The sequence below is a fragment of the Carassius auratus genome, chromosome 30 (genome assembly GCF_003368295.1).
Source record: "Carassius auratus strain Wakin chromosome 30, ASM336829v1, whole genome shotgun sequence".
Classification (NCBI taxonomy): domain Eukaryota; kingdom Metazoa; phylum Chordata; class Actinopteri; order Cypriniformes; family Cyprinidae; genus Carassius; species Carassius auratus.
In genome coordinates, this window is record NC_039272.1 from 4,246,894 (window position 1) to 4,272,663 (window position 25,770).

The 25,770-nt window shown below is 37.1% G+C and overlaps 3 protein-coding genes across 6 annotated transcripts in view; 2 read left to right on the forward strand and 1 right to left on the reverse strand.

Annotated features, from left to right (window-relative positions):
* The first annotated feature begins 418 nt into the window (after positions 1-418).
* On the forward strand, positions 419-16,871 carry LOC113048941 (ankyrin repeat and LEM domain-containing protein 2-like). Of its 2 annotated transcripts, XM_026210919.1 has the most exons (13): positions 419-635; positions 2,301-2,719; positions 5,796-5,990; positions 6,562-6,755; positions 8,650-8,838; positions 9,166-9,288; positions 9,362-9,434; positions 9,530-9,699; positions 9,829-9,935; positions 10,024-10,214; positions 12,280-13,096; positions 14,336-14,467; positions 15,052-15,244. In XM_026210919.1, exons 2-13 carry the CDS (start codon positions 2,323-2,325, stop codon positions 15,242-15,244), a joined length of 2,781 nt encoding a protein of 926 aa, XP_026066704.1. In that variant the 5' UTR covers positions 419-635; positions 2,301-2,322. The 2 variants fall into 2 exon arrangements, with proteins under 2 accessions (XP_026066704.1, XP_026066705.1); XM_026210920.1 differs by lacking the exon at positions 419-635 and having other exon boundaries at positions 2,323-2,719; positions 15,052-16,871.
* A 105-nt stretch (positions 16,872-16,976) lies between these two features.
* On the reverse strand, positions 16,977-21,105 carry LOC113048942 (serine/threonine-protein phosphatase PGAM5, mitochondrial). 2 transcript variants are annotated; one of them, XM_026210922.1, is made up of 6 exons: positions 20,658-21,105; positions 19,938-20,110; positions 19,724-19,849; positions 18,636-18,724; positions 18,216-18,346; positions 16,977-17,695 (listed from the first exon to the last, which is right to left on the reverse strand). In XM_026210922.1, the coding sequence occupies exons 1-6, from the start codon at positions 20,852-20,854 to the stop codon at positions 17,545-17,547; spliced, it is 867 nt and encodes a 288-aa protein (XP_026066707.1). In that variant the 5' UTR covers positions 20,855-21,105; the 3' UTR covers positions 16,977-17,544. The 2 variants fall into 2 exon arrangements, with proteins under 2 accessions (XP_026066707.1, XP_026066706.1); XM_026210921.1 differs by having other exon boundaries at positions 18,216-18,349.
* A 1,417-nt stretch (positions 21,106-22,522) lies between these two features.
* Positions 22,523-25,770, forward strand: part of LOC113048943 (BRI3-binding protein-like) — an 8,399-nt gene continuing 5,151 nt past the window's right edge. The window contains exons 1-3 of one of the 2 annotated variants that reach the window (XM_026210923.1): positions 22,523-22,913; positions 23,618-23,720; positions 23,892-24,694. In XM_026210923.1, the coding sequence (XP_026066708.1) occupies positions 22,734-22,913; positions 23,618-23,720; positions 23,892-24,301 (693 nt within the window). In that variant the 5' untranslated portion in view covers positions 22,523-22,733 and the 3' untranslated portion in view covers positions 24,302-24,694. Of the gene's footprint in view, positions 22,914-23,617; positions 23,721-23,891; positions 24,907-25,770 lie in introns of those variants that run through there. The other variant, XR_003276554.1, reaches the window with a different exon arrangement.

Consider the following 25,770-nt stretch of genomic DNA (forward strand, 5'->3'; position numbering starts at 1 on the left):
TGACTGTTAAAATTGACAAATATAATTATGATGGGATGAAAACTGAAGCCCATTTCATAAAACAAGTTCACCAAACAAGCCAGGGTTATTTCTGTTATTTTGAACCAAATTAACTGACAATACCTCAGACTAAGTGAAATAAATCTGGCTTATTTGGTAAACTTGTTTCATGAAACAAGGAATGCACTTGCAAAAATTAAATATAATTAACGTGAAATAGTGTTATTACAGTTTATTGTTTTATCCATTTTTGATTAGTAATATGCATTGCTAAGAACTTCATTTGGACAACTTTAAAGGTGATATGAACGTTTATCGTCATACACGGTGTACTGCTTCACAAACATTCAACCTTTTAATATTTTTTTATTTAATAAATACACAAATCAGCCACTAGACGGCGCTGCTGAAGCCGTTCAAAAACAAGCAAAGAGAGACTTCCGGGAGGCACACTTTGCTCAGACGTTAACTTGAATTTTTTTCATTATTTGATTATAGTTGTTTACGTACAGATATACGATATACGTACAGTGATAGTTCCTGTCTTGCCACAATACGTGTCAATAGGCTTGGCTGAATGGAAACTGAACATGTAACGTAAGGAGCTCTTCACCTGCAGCCTTCATAAAACAGAGGTAACTTGCGTTTTTAATCACCCAGTTCTGCAGCTTATCTCCTTTTTTATCTTCATTGGCAAAATTAACCATTCATTCTTAAATATAACGCGATGAGATCCTATATTGGCATTAGTATTTGCTGTATTGTTGTCAAAGTATTGACTCGTGGGACTCGTCGGCTCTTTCGAGAATCGGTTCTTTCGAGCAATTCGTTTCATACGGTTCCGTCAGTCCTCATCGAATTTTGTCATTAATATGTGACCCTGGACCACAAACCAGTCATGATGGGAATTTTTGGGGAATTTAAATTTGTACATAATTGAAAGCTTAATAAATACGGTTTACATTGATGTATGGTTTTTTAGGATCTGACAATATTTTGCGGAAATAAAACTATTTAAAAATTTGACCTGCTCAACTCAATCCAAGCATCTTCACGAATCGGCTAAAAACACATCTCTATTGTTTACAAAATATTCTATTATTTTGTTGATTTTGATTGGTTTCATTGTCCTCGCTTTGGATACAAGTGTCTGCTAAATGAGTAAATTTAAATGCTTCTCTAATTTTGTGTATAATAATACTTGATAATGTACCATTTCCTTCCCAAAATCAGTTGAATTTATGTACGAATCATTCAGAGCTCTTTCGTGAACCTGTTCAGTCGATTTACTGAAAAGATCCGATGCCTGGCGGAGTGAGCAGGCGTAGACCGTTCCACGCGCACGCGCAAACCGAACTGTAAACAGCGCGACCCTGCCAAAGCGTCCGCGCGCTTCATGCACATCTGCGCGTTCCCGTCGCGCTCGGCCCCACTGTTTAGCTGATGGTAAGTGGTGCAAAAATGACGGGGTGACATGTTCATCCCCCGTGTTTTGATCTACCATGTCCATTAATCAGGATCGTGAAATATACAGACAAAACCTACAACGGATTGTAGTATGGGAGTGACGCCTCGATTTCAGTAAACTTTTCAGATGTTGCAGATGCATGATGGTCTCACATGGGATGCGATTAAGAGGAGTGAGAAATAATAAAGTAAGGGATGTCCTTCCAAACTAGCACCAAAGTTACATTAGATAAATAAACAGATTTCTGTTTTTGTGATTCCTTTAGTGAAAATGCACCTCATGTGTTTTTATTTATTTATTTATTATTATTTATTTTTATTTTTGGGGTGTGATTATCCTTTAAAACAAAATTATTTTGTGTTGGTTTTGTTTATTAACCAGAATTTGCTCATGGGGTTCTCAGTGCTGTCATAGGAATGTGTTTGGTTTCTAAAAACCCAAACAACAAAAATAATTAGTATTTTATTGTTAATCTTTTATTGCTCTTTGCCACATTTCGCATGCATTTTCAATGTCATATCTCATCATTTACATTTTTTTTTAATGTTTAAGATTTTTAATGTTTAATATTTATTTTATAATTGGTGTTTTTCATTCCTAGTGATGTGCACTAAATTACGTCTGTACATTTTGCATGTGCAATAAAAAAAATGTCTTAACAATTAAAAAGGAAGTATATTGTTCCTGAAAAGCACCAGTGGTGCTTTTATACTATGTTTGTTACCCGTCCCAGCTGATGCTGTTATCAGCATGAGACCTGTGGGGGTTTTCCAGGTTAAACTCCCTTTTCTGCTTTCATATCAGTTTCTGTTTATATTGTTTTGCTGACCAGGTAGCCGTAGAACAGCAGAAGCATGGACGCGGTCCTGAGCAGGTTGAAAGGTCTCACTGCTGATGAGTTGAGGGAGGAGATCATTAAAGCCAACTTGAAATGTGGCCCCATCACTGCCACGACAAGAGCCATATTTGAGCGTAAGCTTGCCAGGACTCTGGTGGAGAACACTGGACTTCACGAGCCCGACAGCAGCGGTGGAAACAGTGCCACATCAGCAACCCAAGATTCAGTCACAGGCGAGGATGGGGATTTTGGGTACGGCATAGGCCTTAACCCGCCTGAAGAGGAGGCTCTGAGTGGAACAGTGTGCCCTTGTAATGAGGAGAAGACACAGACTCCCTCGAAAACTGCACAGGTGTCGCCCACCTATTTCTACGGAGTGTGTCCATTGTGGGAGGATGCGCTGGCTAGGAATGGTAAGAGTTTTTACCTTTACTTTAGGCACCTGGCACAAGACTGAGAATTCTTGTGTTTGTGTTAAACAGTTTAAGGTTGGTAAGATTTTAAAATGTTTTTGAAAGAAGCCTCTTACGTTCACCAAGGCTGCATTAATTTAATAATTTTAATTATTAAATATTATTCAACGGTTTGAAAACCATTGTGCTGCTTAATATTTCTAATATTTTTTTTAATACAAAGAACAGCATTTATTCAAGATAGAATGTTTTTTAACAGCATTAAAGTCTTTACTATGGAGCCAGAAGAGTCTCAATAAAGATAAATGCACACACTACAGTCACATATGCACACATAGGATTCATACATGCATACACATAATTCATAAATACACACACAGGATACACAAATGCACACAAAATTCACAAATGCACACACAAAATTTAAAAAGCACAGAAGATTCACAAATGCATACAAAATTCAGAAATGCACACAAAATTCAGAAATACACACACAATTTAGAAATGCAAACAACATTTACAAATGCACTCAAGATTCACAAATGCACAGGACAAGATTCAGAAATGTATTTCTGATGCACACACACATATATCTTGATTTACAAACTGCTTGCGGTCTGTGAACTTCACTGCATTTGTGTGTGAATTTTGAGACTCCCTTGACTCGGCTGACACACAAATGCCTTTTTTTAAACAGGGAATGATCTGCAACCAATCAGATATCTCCCTTGTTTTAGCCAATCACAAGAATGCACCCCACGTGGGGGATTGTTTACTTAAAAGCCAATCAGCGAACGACTCACTTTCCTCAGCGAACGACTCACTTTCCTCACGAGTCACGCAGCGAGGCGAGCGACTCACTTTCCTCACCCAGCGAGCGACTCACTTTCCTCACGAGTCACGCAGCGAACGACTCACTTTCCTCACCCAGCGAGCGACTCACTTTCCTCAGCGAACGATTCACTTTCCTCACGAGTCACGCAGCAAACGACTCACTTTCCTCACGAGTCACCCAGCGAGCGACTCACTTTCCTCAGCGAACGATTCACTTTCCTCACCAGTCACGCAGCGAACGACTCACTTTTCTCACCCAGCGAGCGACTCACTTTCCTCACGAGTCACGCAGCGAACGACTCACTTTCCTCACCCAGCGAGCGACTCACTTTCCTTAGCGAACGATTCACTTTCCTCACGAGTCACGCAGCAAACGACTCACTTTCCTCACCCAGCGAGCGACTCACTTTCCTCCGCGAACGATTCACTTTCCTCAAGCAGCGAAGTTGAGCGAACGATTCACTTTCCTCATGCAGCAATCAACTCACTTTCCTAAGCGAACGACAGCCGGAGACCCACTTTTCGCAGCCAGAGAGCCACTTTCCTCTCGCAGCGGACCACTGACTCTCTCTTCATGTAGGGACTGAATATTATAATTAAAGTGACTTCTATATTGCATCCAAAATAATATTTAGATATATTTAAATATTCAAAAAGGTTGAAACATTTTTTTTTTTTTTTTTTACTTTCATTAAAATATTTCAATAAAATGAAATAATTGCCTATTGCAAATTTATGAATCCATGGTTAACTTTTTTTCTGCAGTCACTGGGCTATATGTATTGAGACATTTTTAAATTTATATTTAGTAAAAAATAATAAAAAATAAACCTGAATTGTAATCTAAACATCTGTATTTTCATACAATTTAATACAGTTGCTGTGTGAACACGTTCATGTGATTGGCTTATAAGTAAACAATCCCCCCACATGGGGTGCATTCTTGTGATTGGCTAAAAGAAGGGAGATATCTGATTGGTTGCTGATCATTCCCTGTTTAAAAAAAAGCATTTGTGTGTCAGCCAAGTCAGGGGAGTCTCAAAATTCACACACAAATGCAGTGAAGTTCACAGACCGCAAGCAGTTTGTGAATCAAGATATATGTGTGTGTGCATCAGAAATACATTTCTGAATCTTGTCCTGTGCATTTGTGAATCTTGTCCTGTGCATTTGTGAATCTTGAGTGCATTTGTAAATGTTGTTTGCATTTCTGAATTGTGTGTGTATTTCTGATTTTTGTGTGCATTTCTGAATTTTTATGCATTTGTGAATCTTCTGTGCTTTTTAAATTTTGTGTGTGCATTTGTGAATTTTGTGCGCATTTGTGCATCTTGTGTGTGTATTTATGAATCATGTGTGTGCATCTATGAATCCTGTGTGTGCATATGTGAATGTAGTGTGTGCATTTATCTTTATTGAGACTCTTCTGGCTCCATACTTTACTGTCACTTTTGATTCATTAAATGCAGCCATGTTTAATTATTGTATGTATATATATTAGGACAGTCATTGTTAACACATTAATGCATGCGATTTAATTTTACAATCCTTAACAGGTTAAAATAATTTAAGCACAGTCTATTCTAACCCTTTAACCCAGGTTTGCTTCTCTGCTTACGATCAGATCATTTTAAGATGCTAAACTCCGGGAAAGTTGTCAGTCCAGTGATCCAGTGGTTTAATTATTATTATTTATTTATTTTTCGCATCTCCATGTGGTCCTGTTTGGTACTTAACTTCTCTAAAATGTAAAAAAGCTCTTTGCTGTTGCACTATACACATACTATACAATACAGATTTTTTTTTCAAATGTGCTCCTTATATGATTTGGTTCTTTCTGTGTCCTTTTGATGTTTCTAAGTGTCCTTTTTGGAGAGACATCTAAATTTATCTCGAATACAGATTTTGATTCATTAAGTGTGCGATTAATCACAGAAAAAAGGGTGTGATAAATTAATTAAAAACTGTTATTGATTGACAGCCCTGATATCTATATGTGTATGTATATATATATATATATATATATATATATATATATATACATACACACACACAAACATTTGAATGGAAGAATTTGTAATATGAAAATTATCACATTTTTATTGCTTCGATAACAGTATTTTAGCACTCGTACTACAGACTTTGGTAGTACAATAGCCTTTTATATGCCTGTACTGTGCAGAATAGATGACTCAAACCTGTTATGTTGGTGTCAGATTGTTATTTTCCTCTTCCTCTTTAGAGAGAGCCCATGTGTACACGGATAAGAAAGAGGCTTTGCAGGCTGTTAAAATGATGAAGGGGGCTCGGTTTAAAGCTTTCTCCAATCGTGAGGATGCTGAGAAGTTTGCCAAAGGCATATGTGACTACTATCCTTCGCCCAGTAAAAGCGCTCCCTGTGTTTCTCCTGTCAAATCTGGCCTGGTGTTTTGCAAAGGTGAGGAATTATGCCAATGTAAAGCCCATTTGAACATAACTGATTGATTTATATGTTTAGAATTTAGTGTATAAATTTTAAGTTATATGATTCTTGGGGTCATGATTTCATTAAAAAACGATTCACGATTTTCATCAAACACACCAGTTATCTAATACAAAACCACCAGTCTATAGTAAGGGTATTCATAATCATAAGGGTATTCCTTACTTGAGAAATCAGAGTTTACTATTAACTTGGTAATAAATCAATAATTTGACACTTTCCATAATAACTACAGAAGATCAACAATTCTCATATTTTTCCATAAACTTTTTTGTGTTTTTCCTCCTTCATTGCTGTTGCTGTCTTGTTGCAACAACATCATGTTGTTATTATTATTATTAAATAGAAAATCGATTTTATGAATTGAATGAAAATGCTAAAAGACTGATTTTTTTTTTCTCACACCCCAATATAAATGTTATATATTAAAGTTTCTGATAATAAAAATGTATGTCAAGCTAAGATAATCATGTGTTAAAAACTGTTAATGTAAAGTTTTTTTTTTTGTTTAAATTCCCTAAATTAGACCACTTATCTATGATGGAGGCAGACACAATCAACAGGGAGAAGGCGAACAGTTTTAAGAGCCCTCGGACACAAGATTTGACAGCCAAGCTAAGGAAGGCTGTGGAGAAGGGAGATGAGCTGGCCTTCACCGAGCTGGTGTGGAGCAACCCTCGTTACCTGATCGGCTCAGGGGACAACCCTACTGTAGTCCAGGTGAGAGCTTTTGTACCGTAATCGGTTTGGATGTTTCGGCTGTTTTTCCACTTGATATGGTGAGCTGTTGGCTTCTTTGCAAAGTTCAAAGTTTCTTTCCAAACTAGCCTGTTATCTTAGGGTGTACTCACACTGCCAGTTTGAACCGTGCCCGAGTGCGTTTGACCACCAAAGCGCGGTTCGTTTGACTAGTGTGAGTGCTCCGAATCGTGCCCGGGCGCGGCTCGATTAGCCGGCCCTGGCCCGCTTGGAAGAGGTGGGCCAGGGCACGGTTCAGTTGGACTCGGGCGCGGTTCGCATGCAGTGTGAGCGCTAACCGTGCCGGGGCACGGAAAAGGACGCTTTGCATCACGGTTTTGCGACGCTCCAAAACCAACATGGCAGGGAAAGGGTCGCTTTGGTCTACAGCAGAGGTGCAAAACGCATAAAAAAACTAAAAACTGCAAAGTCCTTGCTGCACTTCAGCTGGTATCATGCAAACATCCTCATACGAGCAGCACGATTACGTGAAAATGTTCGCGCCACTAAGGCGACACATCTGTTTAACAACAGGCTGTGGACCAAACAACACAAAATTATCCACAAAGAAAACAGAGCGATGCACTCCATTATGTTCATAGAGCGCTGCTCTTCCTGTTTATCCCGAAACCATCGCACCATAATGACGTAAGCGTGCTCCGGCACGAATGCTGAAACCCTATATGTGAGTGCAGGCCAGAGGGGGAGTGGGGAGGGGGGACAATCGTACTCGGGCCCGGTTCATGGCAACCGTGCCTAGTGTGAGTACACCCTTAATATTATGTTATTTAAAACCCAAGTTTTTTCACATGCACCATTTTCTAGGGCCCTATGAACGCAGACGGAATCATGGAATCCAGTCATAAAAATGGAATTTACAGTTTAACGCAGAATGTCACGGAATTTGTCAAATTTTGAAAGAATTAATCAAAAGTAGGTCATTGCAATTACATCATATCGCGATATGGACTAATATCTGTAAATATTAAGCTGGAAAAGTTTATTTAAATATGAATCCTCCCTGTTATGCTGTGTTAATAAATGGCGCAGAAGCGCAACATCATTTATTACACATACGGAAGCGCGGGTGACGCTCGCTGTGTTTCAGCGTCTGCTGTCTCACTAAATAAGGACATAAACACATGAACAACATCTCCAGAACTGCTCTGAGAGTCACTATATGAGCATTTGACCGTTTGATTTGAGTAAAACTACCGTCATATCACATACACAGAACTGTAAAGGTATTCACTGTAACCTGTCAAAATAAAAGTCTGGTTTAATTTAAAGACTAGTATTTGACAGAAATGTTCAGCAGAATACACATAGCCTACTACTGCTACTACAAAGAAACAAACATTATTTTTTTAAGGAATAAACACACAACATTTCTTCCATGTTTTATTTTTAATAGTAAATCCTCTTTGTTTACCAAAAAGTAAAGATTGCTTAATTTTTCATAATTAAAAGATAAATAAAATGAATTTTTTATGCCTTCATTTGATAACCAGAAAATTTTTATTACACAACAGAATTTCATACATTTCATACATTTCATAAGGCTATTTTATGCATTTAAATAGTTAGACAAGTTATACAATATAATTTAACCATTTAAAAGGAGATAAGAAAAATTAAAACAGAAAAAATTGGAATCCAGAAAAATTCTAATGGAAATTTTGAAAAAATAAATAAAACAAAATTTGGGAAAAAATAAAACTGATTTCATAGGGCCCTAATTTCCCCTTGTGTATAAATTCAGCTGTTTACTTTTCAGCGTGTTCTTTTCTTTATTATTTTTTTACATGTTATCTAAACTTCTCAATCTCTCAATGCTGTTCTTCTGAATGTTTGTCTATCGTAAATCTGACTGCAGGAGGGCTGCAGGTATAATGTGATGCATGTGGCAGCTAAAGAGAACCAGCCAGGCATTGTTCAGATCCTGCTGGACACTCTTGAGAACCCAGATTTCATGCGGCTCATGTATCCAGACGATCAGGAGAGCATGCTGCAGGAACGCATCCGATATATCGTAGACTTGTACCTAAACACGCCAGATAAAGCTGTAAGTGGTGCTTTTTATCCGTCTTTGTTATTTAACTGTTCAAATATTGAATATATTCTGATAAACACAAAAATATTGTGTGCTGTGAAATATCATTTCTGGAAAAAAAACTGTTGCCATCTTGGATTAAAAACTTAATAATGCATTGTAGGATGATACATTCATTACTGCCTCAGAATTTGACAAAGACAATATCGTATAAGCCAGCATTATTTTGATGACACTGTTTGGAGCATCTGATATGTCTGGTACTTTCATATTATTGCTGGAATACTGTCAATGCAGGCGGCTCACTAGGGTTTGAATGCTTCATCTGGTGTTTCACAGGGATTTGAGACGCCGCTCCACTTTGCATGCAAGTTTGGCTGTCCAGCAGTTGTGAACGTACTCTGTTCTCATCCAGATATCGACAAGAACTGCAAGAACAAGTACAACCAGAAGCCCTCTGAGGTACAGCAGCTGTGGTGCATAAACTAAAGATTTCATCATTTACCAAAGCTTATTTGTATTCTTTTTCATTTAGGTTGTTTGTGAAAGAATGAAAGAAAAGGGTAAAATTCAGGAGGTCAAACAGAAGATAAATGAATATTTGGAAGGCAAGTCAGCGGTTGTATAGTTTTGCATTTATTCTTTATACTTTAAAAATGTAGATGCATTCCTTATTCTAACACTGATTTCTGATTGGCTACAGATCGATTATACATCCCCTTATTGAGAGCTACTGATAACTCCTCCCAAGCTGTGATTGGTCAACCTTGGTCCCCTGAGCCAATGCAAAATCTGTCACCGCGATTACCCAGAAGCCCGAAGAATCCAGTTATGGCAGTCAGGGCCTTCGCTGGACCTTTAAGTCCATCTAAAGTGAGTTTTGTGCGTAGTATGTTTAGGCATGTTTTATGACCGCATCAAATTTTTATATAAATTGTTTTTTTTTATATATATATATATATATATATATATATATATATATATATATATATATATATATAGGCAGATGAGTTCAGAAGAACGTGGAAGACTCCTCCAAGAGAACGGGCAGACCATTTCCACAACATCCTAAAGTCGGACCCAGACCGTGGAGCAGAAAGAGTTGGCAGGTATTATCATAGACACTTATTTAATGTTATTAGCGTTTAAGAGTGCTATTAAGCATTGCTTAGATAATGGTGCCCTGTCTGTAAGCAGAGATCTGGCCCATGAGCTCGGTCACCCCTGGGCAGAGTACTGGGATTTCCTGGACAGTTTTGTAGACCTGCAGTCAAGCGAAGGCCTGAAAGTGCTTGAAGAATACCTCAGTAAAAAGGAGTTCAGAGAGCGAGCTCACGAGGATGCTGGAGAGAACAAAACCAGCAACAGGTTTAAAACCCCATCTCCCGGTAAGACCAATGACTTTTAACATAACTGCAAACTTGTCACCTCTTGGTGAAAAGTGTCATTCTGACACTGCATTTGTTAATGTATATCTAACAGTCTGACTATATGACTGTCTTCAGAAAAGATCTTAAATCCATATGATGCCTAATAAAGTCATGTTTATAAGCACAGCGCTGTTTTGTTCATCTAATGTCAGAGAGTGAATTAGAGCTTTCTTTAATTCCGTCAGACATTTTTGTTCAGACAATTGACAATTGTAGAACATATACATGATCTTTTATTATTCTGAATTTGAGCTTTGTCATTTTCTTAAAATCTTTCCTTTTTGTCAAAACTTAAAAAATATTATTGTATTGTTTTAACAGTGTTTTAAAAGCTATCATTTTTAGGGGTGCTTTCGAAAGAAAGATGCTACCTAAAAAAAGGTTTTTAGGTTTAGGTTTTATTCTAATATCAACATTTTTCTGAAATACTTTCAAATATTGGTTTATAAAATTCTTCAGTATTTTTTTTTTTTTGTATTAAAACATCCCATTCAAAATTGCATTTAATCAATCAGAAACTACAAAGATCTATTATTTTATATTTTACTCATCAAAGAATTCTGAATAAAAATGTATCAGGAATAGATTATGTTATAAAAAAAAAAAATCATATATCAGTTAGGAATGCTAATTCTAACTACGTTCATAACATGTATAGCATTTTAGAGAGGAAAAAAAACTAGGGTATAGTCACATTTTATTAATTCACAAATAGATCTAATGCAGACGCATAATGTTTACATTTACTTTTGGTCAGACAGTTTTATCCAAAGTGACTTTCAAATGAAGACAATCAAAGCAATTAAAATCAACAAAAGAGCAATGATATGCTAGTGCTATAACAAGTATCAGTTAGCTTAACACAGTACACATAGCAAGTTTTTTATTATTATATAATAAAAAGAAAACCGATAGAATAGAAAAAGAATAGAGTAAGCTAGAATTAGAGGCATTTTTTGCTTTTGTTAATTGTATAATAAATAAAATGAAAACATTGCTAGAATACAAAAATATTAGAATAGCTAGTGTTGTTTTTGCAAATGGTACATTTTTTTTTTTTTGGTTTTTTTTTTTTAAGAATATAATTAGAGAATGCTAAAGTTAGAGGGTCAAAAAAAGATGGAAAAGATGTGTTTTTAGCCGATTCTTGAAGACGGCTATGACCAAGAGAGCATGCTATAATCCAGCATGGACAGAACAAGAGTTTGAACAAGGAGTTGTGAAGCATGTTCCGAAGGAAACCACAAGCAGGTCTTGGCAAGATTGAGTTGAAGGTGATGGTCCTTCATCCAGGAAGAAATGTCAGTCAGACGAGCTGAAATGCGAGCAGTTATCCTCAGATCATCAGGATGGAATGAGAGGTAGAGTTGAGTGTCATCAGCATAGCAGTGGTATGAAAAGTCATGTTTCTAAATAACAGAACTTAGTGATGCCATGTAGAAAGAAAAGAGAAGTGGTCCAAGAACTGAGCCATGAGGCACCCCAGTACTGAGATATTCAGCTCAGCTCTCCAAGGTACCTCGAAGGACCTATCTGAGAGGTGATTCCTGAGGTGCCCTTTGCCAGTAAGTTTGACCAGAGGATCTGGTGATTAACTGTGTCAAAAGCAGCAAACAGATACAGAAAGTTAAGTATTGAAGATTTGGAATCTGCTCTTGCCAGTCTTAGAGTTAAACAACAACTGAGAGCAAGGTCTCTGTTCAATATCCACTTCTGAAACCAGATTGATTGCTGTCGAGGAGGTTGTTCTGTGTGAGAAAGGCAGAGACTTGGTTGAACATGTGGTGCAAATGCAATCACTTGATTTTTTTCCCCCCTCCATTTGGAAGCAACTACTTCTTTTAGTCATAAAGATAATCTGAATTTTAAAAGGTTTGCATTTATTTGTGTAAATTCACAATTGCTTTTGTAAAATAGGTTTAAAGAAAAATAGGGTTCTGCTTTCTGCCATCTTGGTTAATTTATTTATACATTTTATTTCATATAGGTCTATTTATTTGTTTTGTTTTGTTTGTGTTTTCAGGCAAACTGAAGAAGTTCTGTAACTCCGTCTCTGTGGGGGCATTTTTGGACGAGGGTGATGATATCAGCCTGGAGGAGATCAAGAACAGGCAGAACGCTGCCCTCACCAGTATTTCTTCTGTGTGTTCCAAAGATGGCATGCAGGGGGCAGTAGGGGGGCTTGAGTTTCACATCCTACCACTGTCCCACAGTGCTGACCTCATCGAGGTGGCAGCAGAGCAGGATCTACTGCTCTCCAACAGTAAAAATGGCCTGTGCTGTGAGCAGAGCCCCGGGGAAAGGACTCCAAACGGGGACAAAACGTCCCCTCGCATCTGCGGTTCATCAGATTCCTGCATTTTGTCGCCAATCTCAAACCTAATGGTTGAGTTTGAGAGGATGTCTCTGCTGGATGAGCCAGATAGGACTAACAGGGAGAGAAGAAAAAGTGGAGACACCCAGGCCACAGAGCTCTCCTGTGGACTGGGCCGCCTCTCTTTGTCCTCGGAAGACTCCTCTGTTTTTGATAAAGAAGGGACGTCTGCATTACGAGCAGCAGAGAATGATGGATTGGAGAGAAGAAACAAAGTAGATGCGAGGTCCAGTGCAAGTTCAGATGAATACTTTCTGGCCAACGAGAGGTTAGAACCTATAAACCAACGGACTATAGAGACTCCAGGGGACGAGCGCATGATCTCTGCTAGATCAAAGTCTTGGGACCATGGGGGAAGAGACCTCAGCTCCTCTGGGTCTTCCAGCTCCTACAGATCACTTGACAGGTCTCAGGACTTCATTCTGCGTACTCCTCCTAGAGTAACGAATAGACTCTTCATCGAAGGGTGAGAGGACGTGTGAACACTGTGATGCTTCGATAGAAAGCATAATTACGTATTTCTAGTAGTATAGCAGAGAATTGTGATATCTAGGCTAGTGATGGAATTTCCTAAATATTAGACTTTTATAGTACACTTTGGTAAACAGTGTCATGTACATTTTTTTAAGCATATCCCTCAGGTTAGATGCCACATAAAATTTTATGCAGATGAAAACAAGGCCAGGATGGATAGACTTGCAGTTTACAGTGGCACGCTCAGTGCAGAGGTCCAAGATCACATGTTATTTTCATAACTCACAACTTTTGAAATGAAGAAGTTTTTGTCCATCAAACCTGGAAGTTGTTAAACATCATTACATACCTTCAAACACACTGTTAATTTATCCCTCACACAGTGTCAAAAAAATAAATAAATATGGTGCCACTGCCACTCCTCTTAAGATATATTTGTCTAGAAGTTATTATAGTAATAAATATGGTTCTAAACCTAGCTGGCCTCTACTGAAGTGTTAATTTCAGTTAAATTTGCAACCAAGTTAGCCAATGTGGCGATTTTAATTTTTTTATTCATTCAGTTTATTGCATTAAATTATTTTCAATACATATATTTATTTTATTAAACATTTTTTGTTTACATTTTAATGCATGTTTTTAATTTCATAAAACTTTTTACTTGAGCACAAATCAGGATCATGTTGACACTGAGGACTGGAATAATTCTTTAAATCTTTAAATAGTAATTAGTGCTGTAGTAATTAGTGATTTATTGCATCCAAAATAAAAGTTTTGTTTACATTATGTATATGTGTGTACTTTGAATATTTATTATGTATGTTTAAATATACACGCATACAATATATTTAGAAAATATGTACATGTATATATTTGTTCATATAATGTATATTACATATAAATGTATTATACATACATTTATAAATTTTTCTGAAATATATAAATGCATGTGTGTGTATTTATATATACACACTACACATATATGCATATTTTATGTACACAAAAACTTTTATTTTGGATGCAGTTAATCATTTGACAGCACTAGTAATAATACAAAAATTCATCTTCGACACTAACCATTTGCTGTAAAAGAAAGCAAATCTTTTATTTAAGGTCCTGTTCTGAACAATTAAAAAATATATATTTTTTAAATAATAGTAATAATAAAACATCTTTATTCCAAAAGTCAGGTTTTTGGCTTTAAACCTTCTTTCTTTACTTCTTATTTTAGGGATTCACCCACCAAGTTGGACCGAGAGGTTCTGTCAGCTTTAGGAGACGCAGACATTGACCCTCTGAAGTATCCCGGCATTCACAAATGGAAGAGCACAGTTCAGGCCTACTCTCACTTAGAAATGCAAAGGTAGGCATGTGGGTCATGTGAGAGTTATGTTACACTGCTGTCTAGTACAGTACACAACCGTTCAAAACAGAAGTTTTTTATTATTATTATTAAAAATCATTTATGTTACCAAGAAAACTATTTTAAAGGGGATATCAAATGCCCATTTTCTGATTTGCAAATATTAATTAAAATAAATAAATAATATTCACTTCTTCTGGGATTTTTAGCATTATAGGGTGGATGTGTGCACACACTGCCAACACACATTTATGTAAAAAAAAAAAACATGTTTAAGTGAATTTAGCATCTGATGACCCCTTAAGATAAATGCTGTTCTTTTAAAGTTCTGGTAAAAATAAAATGTTCATCAATCACTGTCTCTGTGGTAAATATATAAAAAAACAGAAAACATCATAATGTTACACAATATCACTGTCTTTTTTTTTAAATAGATGCAATCCTGGAGAGTATAGGAAACTTCTTTGAAAACAACATTTATAAAAAAAACTTAAATGACAACAGGCCTTTTTTAAAGATCGCTCTTGAAAACGTCTCGTGACAAATATTTATGTGCACTAAGAGGTCTGTGTTTATATTTCCAGCTGGCAGACTCCTGCGGTGAACAAGAGCCATTTGAGGGTTCATCCAGTCACCCCTGGCTCTCCAGCGGGTCGCTTCAGTCCAGTCCGTCACATGAGCTCACCGGACGTCTGCAGCCCTGCACACTCCAACTACAGTCCTGTGAGCTACATCCAGCGCATCGGACTCAAACATTTCGGGGACGCCCCCATTTAACAGATGCTCTCAATCCAATCCGGACCAATTTCTACCAATTAGCAACTGAAATGGTAATGGATTATGGGATGAAACGTCACAGAGGAGAACGGAGTCACAGTGGAAGCCATGAAAAGCTCAAATTGGACTCCTAGTGCCATGAAAACCGCAGATAGGATCTCGCAAACAGGCCGTCTTCAGTTTCTATGCTCTTAGGTTCATGGAACACAGCTCAAATAATAATATGCACCTCTCCCGAGGGGTTCCCGAATCATAATAGAAATGTAAATATTCAGTACTTCTGTGTATGACACCCAGTGGTTGATCTGTGATGGTCATATAGACTTTTTTGTTTTCTATTTTCTTTCTTATCTGTGTGTGTGTGTGTGTGTGTGTGTGCTTGGGAGATGTATCTGTGGAATCACAAAACTGTGTCTTGAACGGAAATGAACAATTTCCTACTTAACACAGTCATTTAAATTAAGGGGGAAAAAAGCTCAGAGCTAAATTAGAATAACATGTTAGTAAATTATTGAATTATTTTTGCTACTTAACTGTCAGTAGCACAAGTTACTCATTTGAAGGGTTTTTAAGGTTAAAAAAGAAAAACGTCAACCGACTGCCAGGAGTTATTTTTATTCCTTGATTGGAGAACTGCCTTAAATTTCTAAAAGAAAAGACCAACTTCTGAATCTCAAAAGCAGGTGTTGAGTCTTGCTTTGGTGATAACAGCTTTGTGTTGGAGGGGCAAGAGGTCTGTAACATGCGAGTATCCCCTTTTTAAGTTTTATAAATGTGAGTTATCTTCTCTATGTATGCTGTGTTTGCACTTTTAATTCTTTTTGGATTTTTTCACCATTTTCCTTCATCACATCATAAATTGCCAAGATTTTAGTCCCAGTGATTTGTAAATGGATCCGTTTGCCAGATTCACTCCATTGATTTTGGAAGCTACATGACTAGAAGCAGAAGCTCCTAAAAGCTCCAGGTAGCTCAGCTTTATGTTATGAATATCTCAAGGAATGGAGTCCAGAACATCCTCTGTGGTTCTTTCAGATCATGTGATCTATTTCTTTGGTGCCCATCAGTCTCAGTGTAGTGCTGGCCTGTTGATCTTTGCTTCGTAAAGCTTTAGTGCCTTTGATTATGATCTGTTTGGAACATAAGGAACACTGATGCACTGACCACATACAAGCTGAATAGACCTTTTTTCTGTTTCCTAGAATAAAATACAGTACAGTAGCATTGGCATATGCAGTGTCTGAATACCTCTTAAAAACAATTGTAAGAGAGGGAAAAAAGGTTTATAGTTTAGTTATCAATGCCAGCCTTACTTTTTGTTAAATGATGCTTTGTAGTGCCAACACTGGTGAATTGAAAATGAGTTGCAGTGTATTGTTGGGAATTGAATTATTTTTGTTGTCCTGGCCTTTACGTTGCATGCATTTCTAGTCCTATTTTATTACAGTATTGTATGTTAAAAACAGTATTTGATGTTCTATTGACGAACGATAAATAAAGTGTGCAGTCTTATAACTTCACTGACTTTCTCTGGCTCTACAAGAAAAAAAAAATCTTGAAATGTACATTTCTTTAAGGTACAAAACACATTTGTTATATTTGTAAACGATAAGCTATTTTTCTCATGTGCATGACAGTTCAAATGTTTTTTTTTTTCCTCATGTAAAATATGATCTGGACATTTTTTTAATCCATTACCTGACTCAAACATTGAATGACACTTGTAAACAACTCAATTCATTCATTTTTTACTGCCGTAAACAATAACAACATCCTCAACCTTTCAGTGGCAAGATACTCACATTTCACCGTGCTTCTAAAACAATGATAAACGATTCCAAGTAAACCGTGCAAATACACACCAACGCCAAAACAAGGCATCCAGAGTTTGCATAATGCTACTGGAAAAAAAACGCCTCATCATATACATAAAAAAGTACACTTGCTGGTTAATTCCACCTTAGTTCACACAAAGCATGGCACAGGAGTGTCTAATTGAAGAAACATCAATAATTCTCAACTTGCTTGTTTTAAAAAATACAAAACCAAATCACTCAAGACACTTGTGGGGTCACTGATCAACACAGAAACACATGGTAGAGTTGCAAATGAAAATTTCACAGCAATCTTCTCCTAAAGTTGATGAATATGAAATCGCTTTCCGTATTCTAGAATATTGTGACTCTGAAAAAACATTCAGGAGAAGATTTAAGGAAATCCTTTGCAACTCTACCATCTGTCCATCTCAACGATCTTCAGTTCTAGGCTGATTTGAGGCATGCTGGTCTAGCTGGAGAACGTCATGTCCGGGTCAGTTTATCTGGAGGCATGAAGCCCGAGTCTCCCAGCGCTCTGAGACCCACTCGGCCACTGGGACGAATCGTCAGCCAGGTGATGCTGCCGTTGTTCAGGCCCATCCTCAGCCAGCCCTCTGGAGGAAACTGCAGAGCCCTGAAGACACATTTCCATTACAGTCATGCTTTTGACATTTTCTCTGAAAGAGTGGAACAGTTACCTCAGGTTCCTCATTTTTGGATGAACTTACCATTTAATGCTAGCAAATTTGAGGTATGAGCAACAGCAATAGTGATCTTTGACATTGCAAAAACCATTGAAAAAGTTTGCAAACAGTTTTTCATGAATTCCATATATTTAATATGGAAGCTAATTTCTACCACATGAGAAAATGATGCAAACAAACCGTAAAAAGTCAAAAAAAGTAATTTTTATCACAAGTCATAATTATGAACTACCAAAGCATAATAACTTTTTCTTAGGCGGCTGAAATGGGCATCTATGAAACTTTTGCAACCACATATACGTAACAATACAAAGTGATCAGCGCATACTTACGATTACATTCGCTCTCCGTGGACAGACTGCTCTGGTTTTTATAAAAGTTTTTTGTTTTTATGAAAGCTTCAAAGAGCACAAAAAGAAAGACTGCGCTGAGTAGCAAGTGAACACAAACCTGCACACAAAATAGCGGATGACATTAGCGTGACAGACGATGATCTCGTAGCTGTCCTCCTTCTGCTTGGCGTCCGCTCGGTGGATGTAGCGGCGGAACGCTGCCTCGATCCGCGCGCCGTCCTCATGGTACTGCTGAAACCAGCACAAGAGTTTCACAACCATCCACGTGAGGAGAGGAAAGACTCCGCAGAGCAAAACCAAACTCAACATACTCCAAAAAAACATTTCAGACATCAAGCTTTAAGATGAGCAGCAGGGAAACAAGAACAGTTGTGCGCCAGCAGTAACCTTAGCAGCTCGTTGTGTTGATGACTCATATATGAGTCATCAACAGAAACAAAACACATAAAGACAATAAAAACACATGGGGACTAACAGACAGTGGCTTCAGACTGGTTAAGGAAGACTTTGCACTGACCACTGCTTCAGGTTTCCAGTGTGTGACCGGTGGGACAGGCTCTATGGGAGCACCCTCTCGCAGTAAATCACAGCTCACAAGCTCCACATCTAGAACACAACATGAAGAAAAGAACAGTTCAGCATCTCTACTATGGCAACACTTTACATATTCATCCTTTAAAAGCCTTTTTAAAGTCAGGGCACCTTATTTATAAAGTACTTTGATTTTAAATTCAATTTATTAGAACTAAAAAAGACAGGTAAACAGTCAGTAATAAAATAGGAATAAATTTAATTAAATAAAGAATAACCAATTAAATAAATTTGATTGTTTTTTCAATACAATGCCAGCTTCTATAGCTATATTCTTGCCAATCGCAGGTTTTACGGTAGTTATTCCAGATAATTAAATGTATGACGTGCCCTTCAAGCATCTCTCTTTTTCTTTATTAGTTACGTTATTATTTTCATTATATTATTAATGCAAACTCTTTAACAACAAATGTTGCTGCTTTCAAAAGATGCCATAGTGAAATTAAATTAAATTAAATGTATGCATTTAGCATATGCTTCTATCCAGATCATCTTATAGTACATTCAGGCTATACATGTTTTACCTAACATGTGTTCCCTGGGAATTGAACCCACAACCTAGCGCTGCTAATGCAATGTTCTACCACTTGAGCCACAGGAACACACGCTGTTATTATTGTTATTATTATTATTATTATAATCTGCATTTGAATTAATCAGTCCCTGTAACGTTCAACGTTATTGACCCACTTTTACTACAGTACAAGTTAAGGGGTAAAAGTAAAGTGCTTGCATGATTCTTTAGTTAAATTACATGTGTAAAGTATTTTTAGACCTTGCTTAAAGGTTCATAGTTCATGTTTCCTATTCTAACATACAATGTCATTACAGTTTTAGAGATAAAACTACTGCTATCTAGATATAAACTCAAAACAACCATAAATCTTGTATGATTTTTTTTTTATATCGATATTTGGTGTTTGAGAATCGATACAGTACCGCCAAACAAAATAATGCGATACGCACATGCATCGATGTTTTCTTCCACCAATACTCTTCAGAATGAGTCTGTACCTGGCAGGTGTTTGCTGATGATGCTGGCCGTCTCTGTAGCTCTGGTCATGGAGGAGTGGATGAGAACGTCGTACTTCAGTCCGAGCGCCGCTAATCTCTGTCCTGTGTACTCAGCCTGTTCACGTCCTGCAGCCAAGACAGAAACCAGCATGTCATCTACTAATAGATAAGTTTGAGCACTTCCATCATTTGATATGTGCTGAGGGACCCGTACCTAAAGGCGTCAGTATCCTCTCTTTATCTCCATCACCCTTGAGGTTGTACTGCGAGTGTCTGATGAGGAAGATGTGGCGTGTAGCTTTGGGTTTGCTGTTCTCCGCATCCGGACTTCCACCGTCACCAGTGCTCTCCTTTCTCTTCCCGTTCACCAGAGATGAGGGATCACGTCTGAAAGAGTCAAAAGTGTTCAGACTAGCTATTCACAAAGTAGGCCCATTGAACTCAGTCCAGTAAATAATGGTGAAGCATACGCTGCATTGTTAAGAAAATAACTACAATAAACAATAAAATAGTTGATAGAGTTTTAAAATATCACATTCATGTGTCTTATTAATGTTAGAAAACTATTAACCTATTAAATGTCAAGGGCCCACTTGCTATTACATGTTTTTAACAGTAATATCTTAGTCTGAACCTAAAGTAATCTTGACAAACTATATATTATTGGAAAGCTTAAAAACTGTAGTTTTGATATTTGGTGACTGATTTTTTTAATATTTTACAGAGCAGCTGTAGTTTATTAATATGCAAGTAGTGAACAAGGCATTAAACCTCAGGCTACACTTATCGTCCTATTATGATGATTTTTGGACATGGTGGCACGGCAGCACACGCTCCGGTTTTCTGTCCACGTAGTACCTTATTATTCTTAGAGATACGTCAAAATATTATTTGTACACTAGTAATCAATCAGAAACAAGGTTCTATTGCTTACTTGTCCCAGTTATAGTCCCATCCGTTCGCAGTGGGCCATGCCGGAGGCTGCGCAGCGTGCACGGCAGCCAGGGTCTCTCTCAACCGGCGTCGGTCTGCGAAGTAGCCGTGTTTATCTGCCGCCACCGCCGCGCACACCAGAACCGCGGATCCGCCGGCGAAGCCGCACGCAAGACTGATCGCTCTCCGAAACGACATGACTTCAACAAGAGTAGTCAACGGAGAGTTAACGGCTGCTATGACGCACTGCCACAGAGTCACTCTGCTGAGGAAGTGCCGCCGTTTCCTCCTTTCACACAACGTCAAGCAAAATGACAAACTGTCACTGGTACCTCGCCATGACCATTAAAAAAAATAAAAACTTTTTCTTCCTAAGTCATGTGTAAGAGAATGTATTTGGACACAAGAATCATCCAAAAGCAGTCACGACGAATATGTGAAAACATCGACAAAAAAATAAATATTTTAAAATAAAAGTCCCCATCATAGAAATTAACAGTTTTCATGTTGTCAGAGTATTTCTTATAAAAAAATATTTATTAAACATTTTAAACAGTTTCAAATATGCTTATATGCTTGTGCGTGTGTCATTATTATTTTTAAAAACAAAAAAGGCATATTCTGAAAAACAATTCGTGTGCATTATAGGGAATAATATTCTGAATATTTTGCAGTTGGTTTAATTCCTTTATCTCAAATAATGTCAGAGTTTAATGGATTTATATTATTTCATACATTAAAAGTTGTAAAATTATTATAAAACACATACAATTGTAATTCCAAAAGTGGAGCTTTGTGCAATAACAGGGATGTTTTTATGAACATTTTATTATTGGATTTCTATTATAATTACACATATAGGTAAATTATTAAATTATATTATTAAAACAACAGCAGCAAAGAGTTTAATTGGCAAAAAGAAAAATGTCAAACGTCAAACTAACTTTACCGCTGTTAAATCTTGATTGTGGTTTATTTATTAGTTTCAAAACATTGAATAAAATACAATTCAAATTCAAAACAAAATCTTCATTTTATTTAATTCTATCTACACGTTGACATGTTTACTTAATTTAATTCTACACTTTGACATATTTATTTACGTCATATTTATTTTATGATTTCTGTTTCTGTACATATCATTCCATTTTGCTCCAGACCTGTAGACGTAAAATGTCAGCAAAAGTTAACCCATGAGTAGCAGATTTCTGATTAAGATTATGGTGGTGATAAATTTTGCTGTTGTTAATTACAAGTTGTATTTTATTTCGATTGGACGTATCATATATCCACATATCTGTCTCTTGAGCTGTGGTAAAGTTGAAGAAATTGACTGGTAAAACACCACAGAATATAAACTTTACAACTTTATTTCCCAAGCATAAGATATACAACAAATACAGTATGTCCTAATGCACAATGCACAAAATAGGATAAGTATGGAAAGTAAGAAAGGGGGGAGGAAGGAACAAGTCATAATAAACAGACTGAGGATTGGACATTGCAAGTTAAACAAAAATCTTCATATTATAGGACAACACCCAACAGGATTATGATGAATGTCAGGAGGAGCAAACAATTAATCACATCTTTATGTCATGTAAGAAATATATACTAGAAAGGCAAGAGTTCAAGAATCAGCTACGGGAAATAAGTATATTAGAATATAATGTTAAAAATATAGTAACATATGGAAATAGTGACCAAGGACGGAGATATTTGTGTAATTTTCTAAGGAGAACTGGACTGGAAAGAAGAGTTTAAATAAATAAAAAATTGAGTAAGCTAGAGTGAGACAACAGATGGCAGTAATGCAACAATATGAATGCCAACTGCCGTAAAAATCCAATGAAGAAGAAGAAGAATATTTTCAGACTTCCGGTACCGTTCGTTCACCGTTTCAGTTTGCCCCTGCTCCAGCTCTATTTCGCGCGCACAGCTTCTTCCTTCCTTCTTTCGCAGTATCTTCTTCCGGAACATCACACCTCTTTATTCAGCGTATTATAAACTCTATTCGACCGCTACCATCCAGAATTTTCTCAATTGCATATCACCGGTTGTCAGGTCGCCTACAAGGATGAAGGGAGCGAAACTAGCCGTGGTTTTCAGCGTGTGTTTGGCCTTCTTGGTCCTGACTGAGGCGGCTCGGAGCAAGAGAGACTCCAGCAGCCAGAACAGCTTCAGGAGGGCGGCCACGAGCTTATACCAAACCTTCAGCAGCATCTTCGGAGAGGACAACATGAGGGCTGTGCACAAGGTCCGTATAAGATTGTGCGGTGTTATCTTGCTGCTTAATAATATAGTTTTGTCTGCAGGTGCACTAGTTTAAGGCATGAAGAGATCATCAGCTACCAACGGCCGTGTTTCAACATCTAGTGAGCTGCCTACCTAGAGAGCACACTGTATCGGCATCTTTCTGTTTATCTCGGTCACTAGGTTCTGGGTTTTGTCAGTGTCGTGTTATATAAATAGTATTATTATTATTATTATTATTTATAATAATAACTTGAGTAAATACGTGATTTTTCAATATTGTATAATTTAAAATATGATTTGAACAATAATAGTAAATTAATAGTCTATTAATTATGCACATTAAATGCCCTCAAAAACATTGCTGACTTATTTTTTTCAGAATGTATTTACTTGTTTATATATATATATAAATATATATATGTAAATAATGCCACACATTATATACCGTTGTGAATGGGAAGAGGGATATGTTTAATTGTCAGAAAAATAATGTTACAATGCAGTGTAATCAAAAATAAAATTAACTGAATCTAAATCTATTGTAATTTATATTTAAAAGTTAATTTAGATAATAGGTAGTTGGGTGATTTTCTTCTGTGACCTTTGCATGTTTTATAATGTCCACACTAATACATGTTTGCTCTTTTGTCATATAACTCTTTTGCAGTCTTCATTAATTAAAAAAAACCTTTCAATGTTTTGCAGTTCTTCTCAAAAACGACAGAGGGGTTTGTTCATGGAGTCGATTTATTAGTGGACGCCTTGTGGAAGCTGTGGGTGGATCTGCTCGATGTAATGGGCATCGACTGTAAGTCTGCATCAGAATTGCTGCAGTTATGTATGTCAGGGACTGAAATAGCACTTCTTCACTGTTTGTGTGTGATGCAGAAAAATCATGTCCTTAAAACCTCCTTCGTATCTCTCCCTTCCCTCTCTTTGCTTCTCTTTCCATCTGTCTCTGTTTTATTTCTCTCCTCAGCCTCGAATCTGACGCACTACTTCAGCCCATCGTCTGTGTCCAGTTCTCCTCCTCGTGCACTCCTCCTGGTGGCAGCCTTGCTGTTGGCGTACTGGTTCCTGTCCTTGTTCCTGAGCGGTTTCTTTTACGTCCTCCACACAGTGTTTGGCCGTTTCTTCTGGCTGGCCCGCGTGGCCCTTTTTGCCCTCTCCTGCCTGTACATTCTGCAGAAATTCGAGGGTGACCCGGAGAAGGCAGTGCTGCCACTGTGCTTCATAATGGCCATGTACTTCATGACAGGACCGGTGGGAGCATACTGGAGGAAAGGGGCAGGATCTGGAAATCTGGAGGATAAGATCGACAACCTGGATACCCAGATCCGTCTCCTTAACATCCGCTTGAGCAGAGTGATTGAAAACCTAGAGAAATGAGAGTCAGAGGTGTGGTTTGTGAGATGGCATAAGAAGAAAAAAAATCCTTTTTTTTTTTTGTTTTTCAGGATGTCCCAACATTTTAGTCAGGCAAGAATTGTATGTGACCGATTTCCTAGATGGTATGTTGAAATGATTAGATCCACCCTATTGTTGTGTGTAATGTATTATAAGTGTCCACTTCTAAAGTAACTGCCCATCTTTGAGCAAATATCAGGATTTTTTGTGGGTCTGTGTGTGTCTGCAAGCCTTGAGTTGAGTGTGTTAGTCGTTTGTGCAGTGTTAAGCCCTTTTTTCCATTAACTGTGTTAGGGCACTTTCTATAAGTGTGTGTTATTTATCAGTCATTAAGGCGATGCAATTGAGAGTTAGTTCACTTGAATCACTCAAAGTGTGAGTAAAAATCAGTATCACTGCATTTTTATTTTACTTTTTCACATCTCCCTTGTCTCTTCTTGAGGTCACCAGAGGTTACTCTGAGTTCAGGATCGATCAGGGATAGAGATGTATGTGGAAATCGCTTTCAGAGAGCAGCTAGTCATCAGAAGCGTGAGGATATTAGACCGGTGTCTCTGTCCACCTTCAGTCGAGAGAGAGAGAGAGAGGTTCTCACGTGCTAGGTAAAACCTGGTCATGCACTTTGGTCTCAGCATGAGATTATTGTATTAATTACGGTATATTTATCCTTTTAATACCCTTCTAGAGCTGGATTGATTAAATATTGTTTTAATTCTAATACCTGTTAGTGCTGCTTAGTAAAATCATTTTAAGAAAGTGGCCTCTATGGTTTGAACCACCGTGGCATTTTGTTTATTAGAGATTTCTGATTACTAATCTAATCTGTTTGTAATCTAACCTTTTTGGATTTTAATTCGTCGTGTTTTTGCTAATTTGCTAAACCGTTGTAGTCCAAGCTAATTTGCATGTCTTTTAAAATCTATTTCGAACATTTATTATTACTGCTTGATAGATAAAAAAAAAAAAAAAGACTTTAAGTAAAAAATTTACATGTTTTTCCATTTTAAGAGAAAGATTATGAATGGTCTGTGTTCAAGTATATTTTCATTCCATATAATGCCATTATTTTATGATTTTTTTTTTTTTTTACACGATTAGTACTGCTGTATTTAATAGTACTGTTGAAAAGTTTGTAGTCAGTAAGATTTTATTATATGACGTTACTGTTGTTCAGGCAATATGTTTTATATATTATTAATTTTTGTTATTTTTTTTAAATAATGTTAAGTTCTTTTAAGCCTATAGTGCATTGATGAATCCTGAAAAAAAGTACCATAGTTTCCAACAAAATATTAAGCAGCACAACGGTTTTCAACTTTGATTATAATATATGAAGTAGTGGACAGCAGTGAACATTGAAAGTAGGTTTTATATATATATATATATATATATATATATATATATATATACACACTGGGAACATATCTTTTTATTTTGTGTAATATTGTGAA

Coding starts and splice junctions, on each gene's coding strand:
- LOC113048942 (XM_026210921.1), bottom strand. CDS start 20,854: ATGTCGTTTCGGAGAGCGATCAGTCTTGCGTGCGGCTTCGCCGGCGGA. Junction 19,850..19,937: donor GAGGATACTGACGCCTTTAG/GTACGGGTCCCT, acceptor TCTTGGCTGCAG/GACGTGAACAGGCTGAGTAC. Junction 17,696..18,215: donor ATCCGCTATTTTGTGTGCAG/GTTTGTGTTCAC, acceptor ATGTGTCTTCAG/GGCTCTGCAGTTTCCTCCAG.
- LOC113048941 (XM_026210919.1), top strand. CDS start 2,323: ATGGACGCGGTCCTGAGCAGGTTGAAAGGTCTCACTGCTGATGAGTTG. Junction 5,991..6,561: donor TGGCCTGGTGTTTTGCAAAG/GTGAGGAATTAT, acceptor TCCCTAAATTAG/ACCACTTATCTATGATGGAG. Junction 14,468..15,051: donor TCTCACTTAGAAATGCAAAG/GTAGGCATGTGG, acceptor TTATATTTCCAG/CTGGCAGACTCCTGCGGTGA.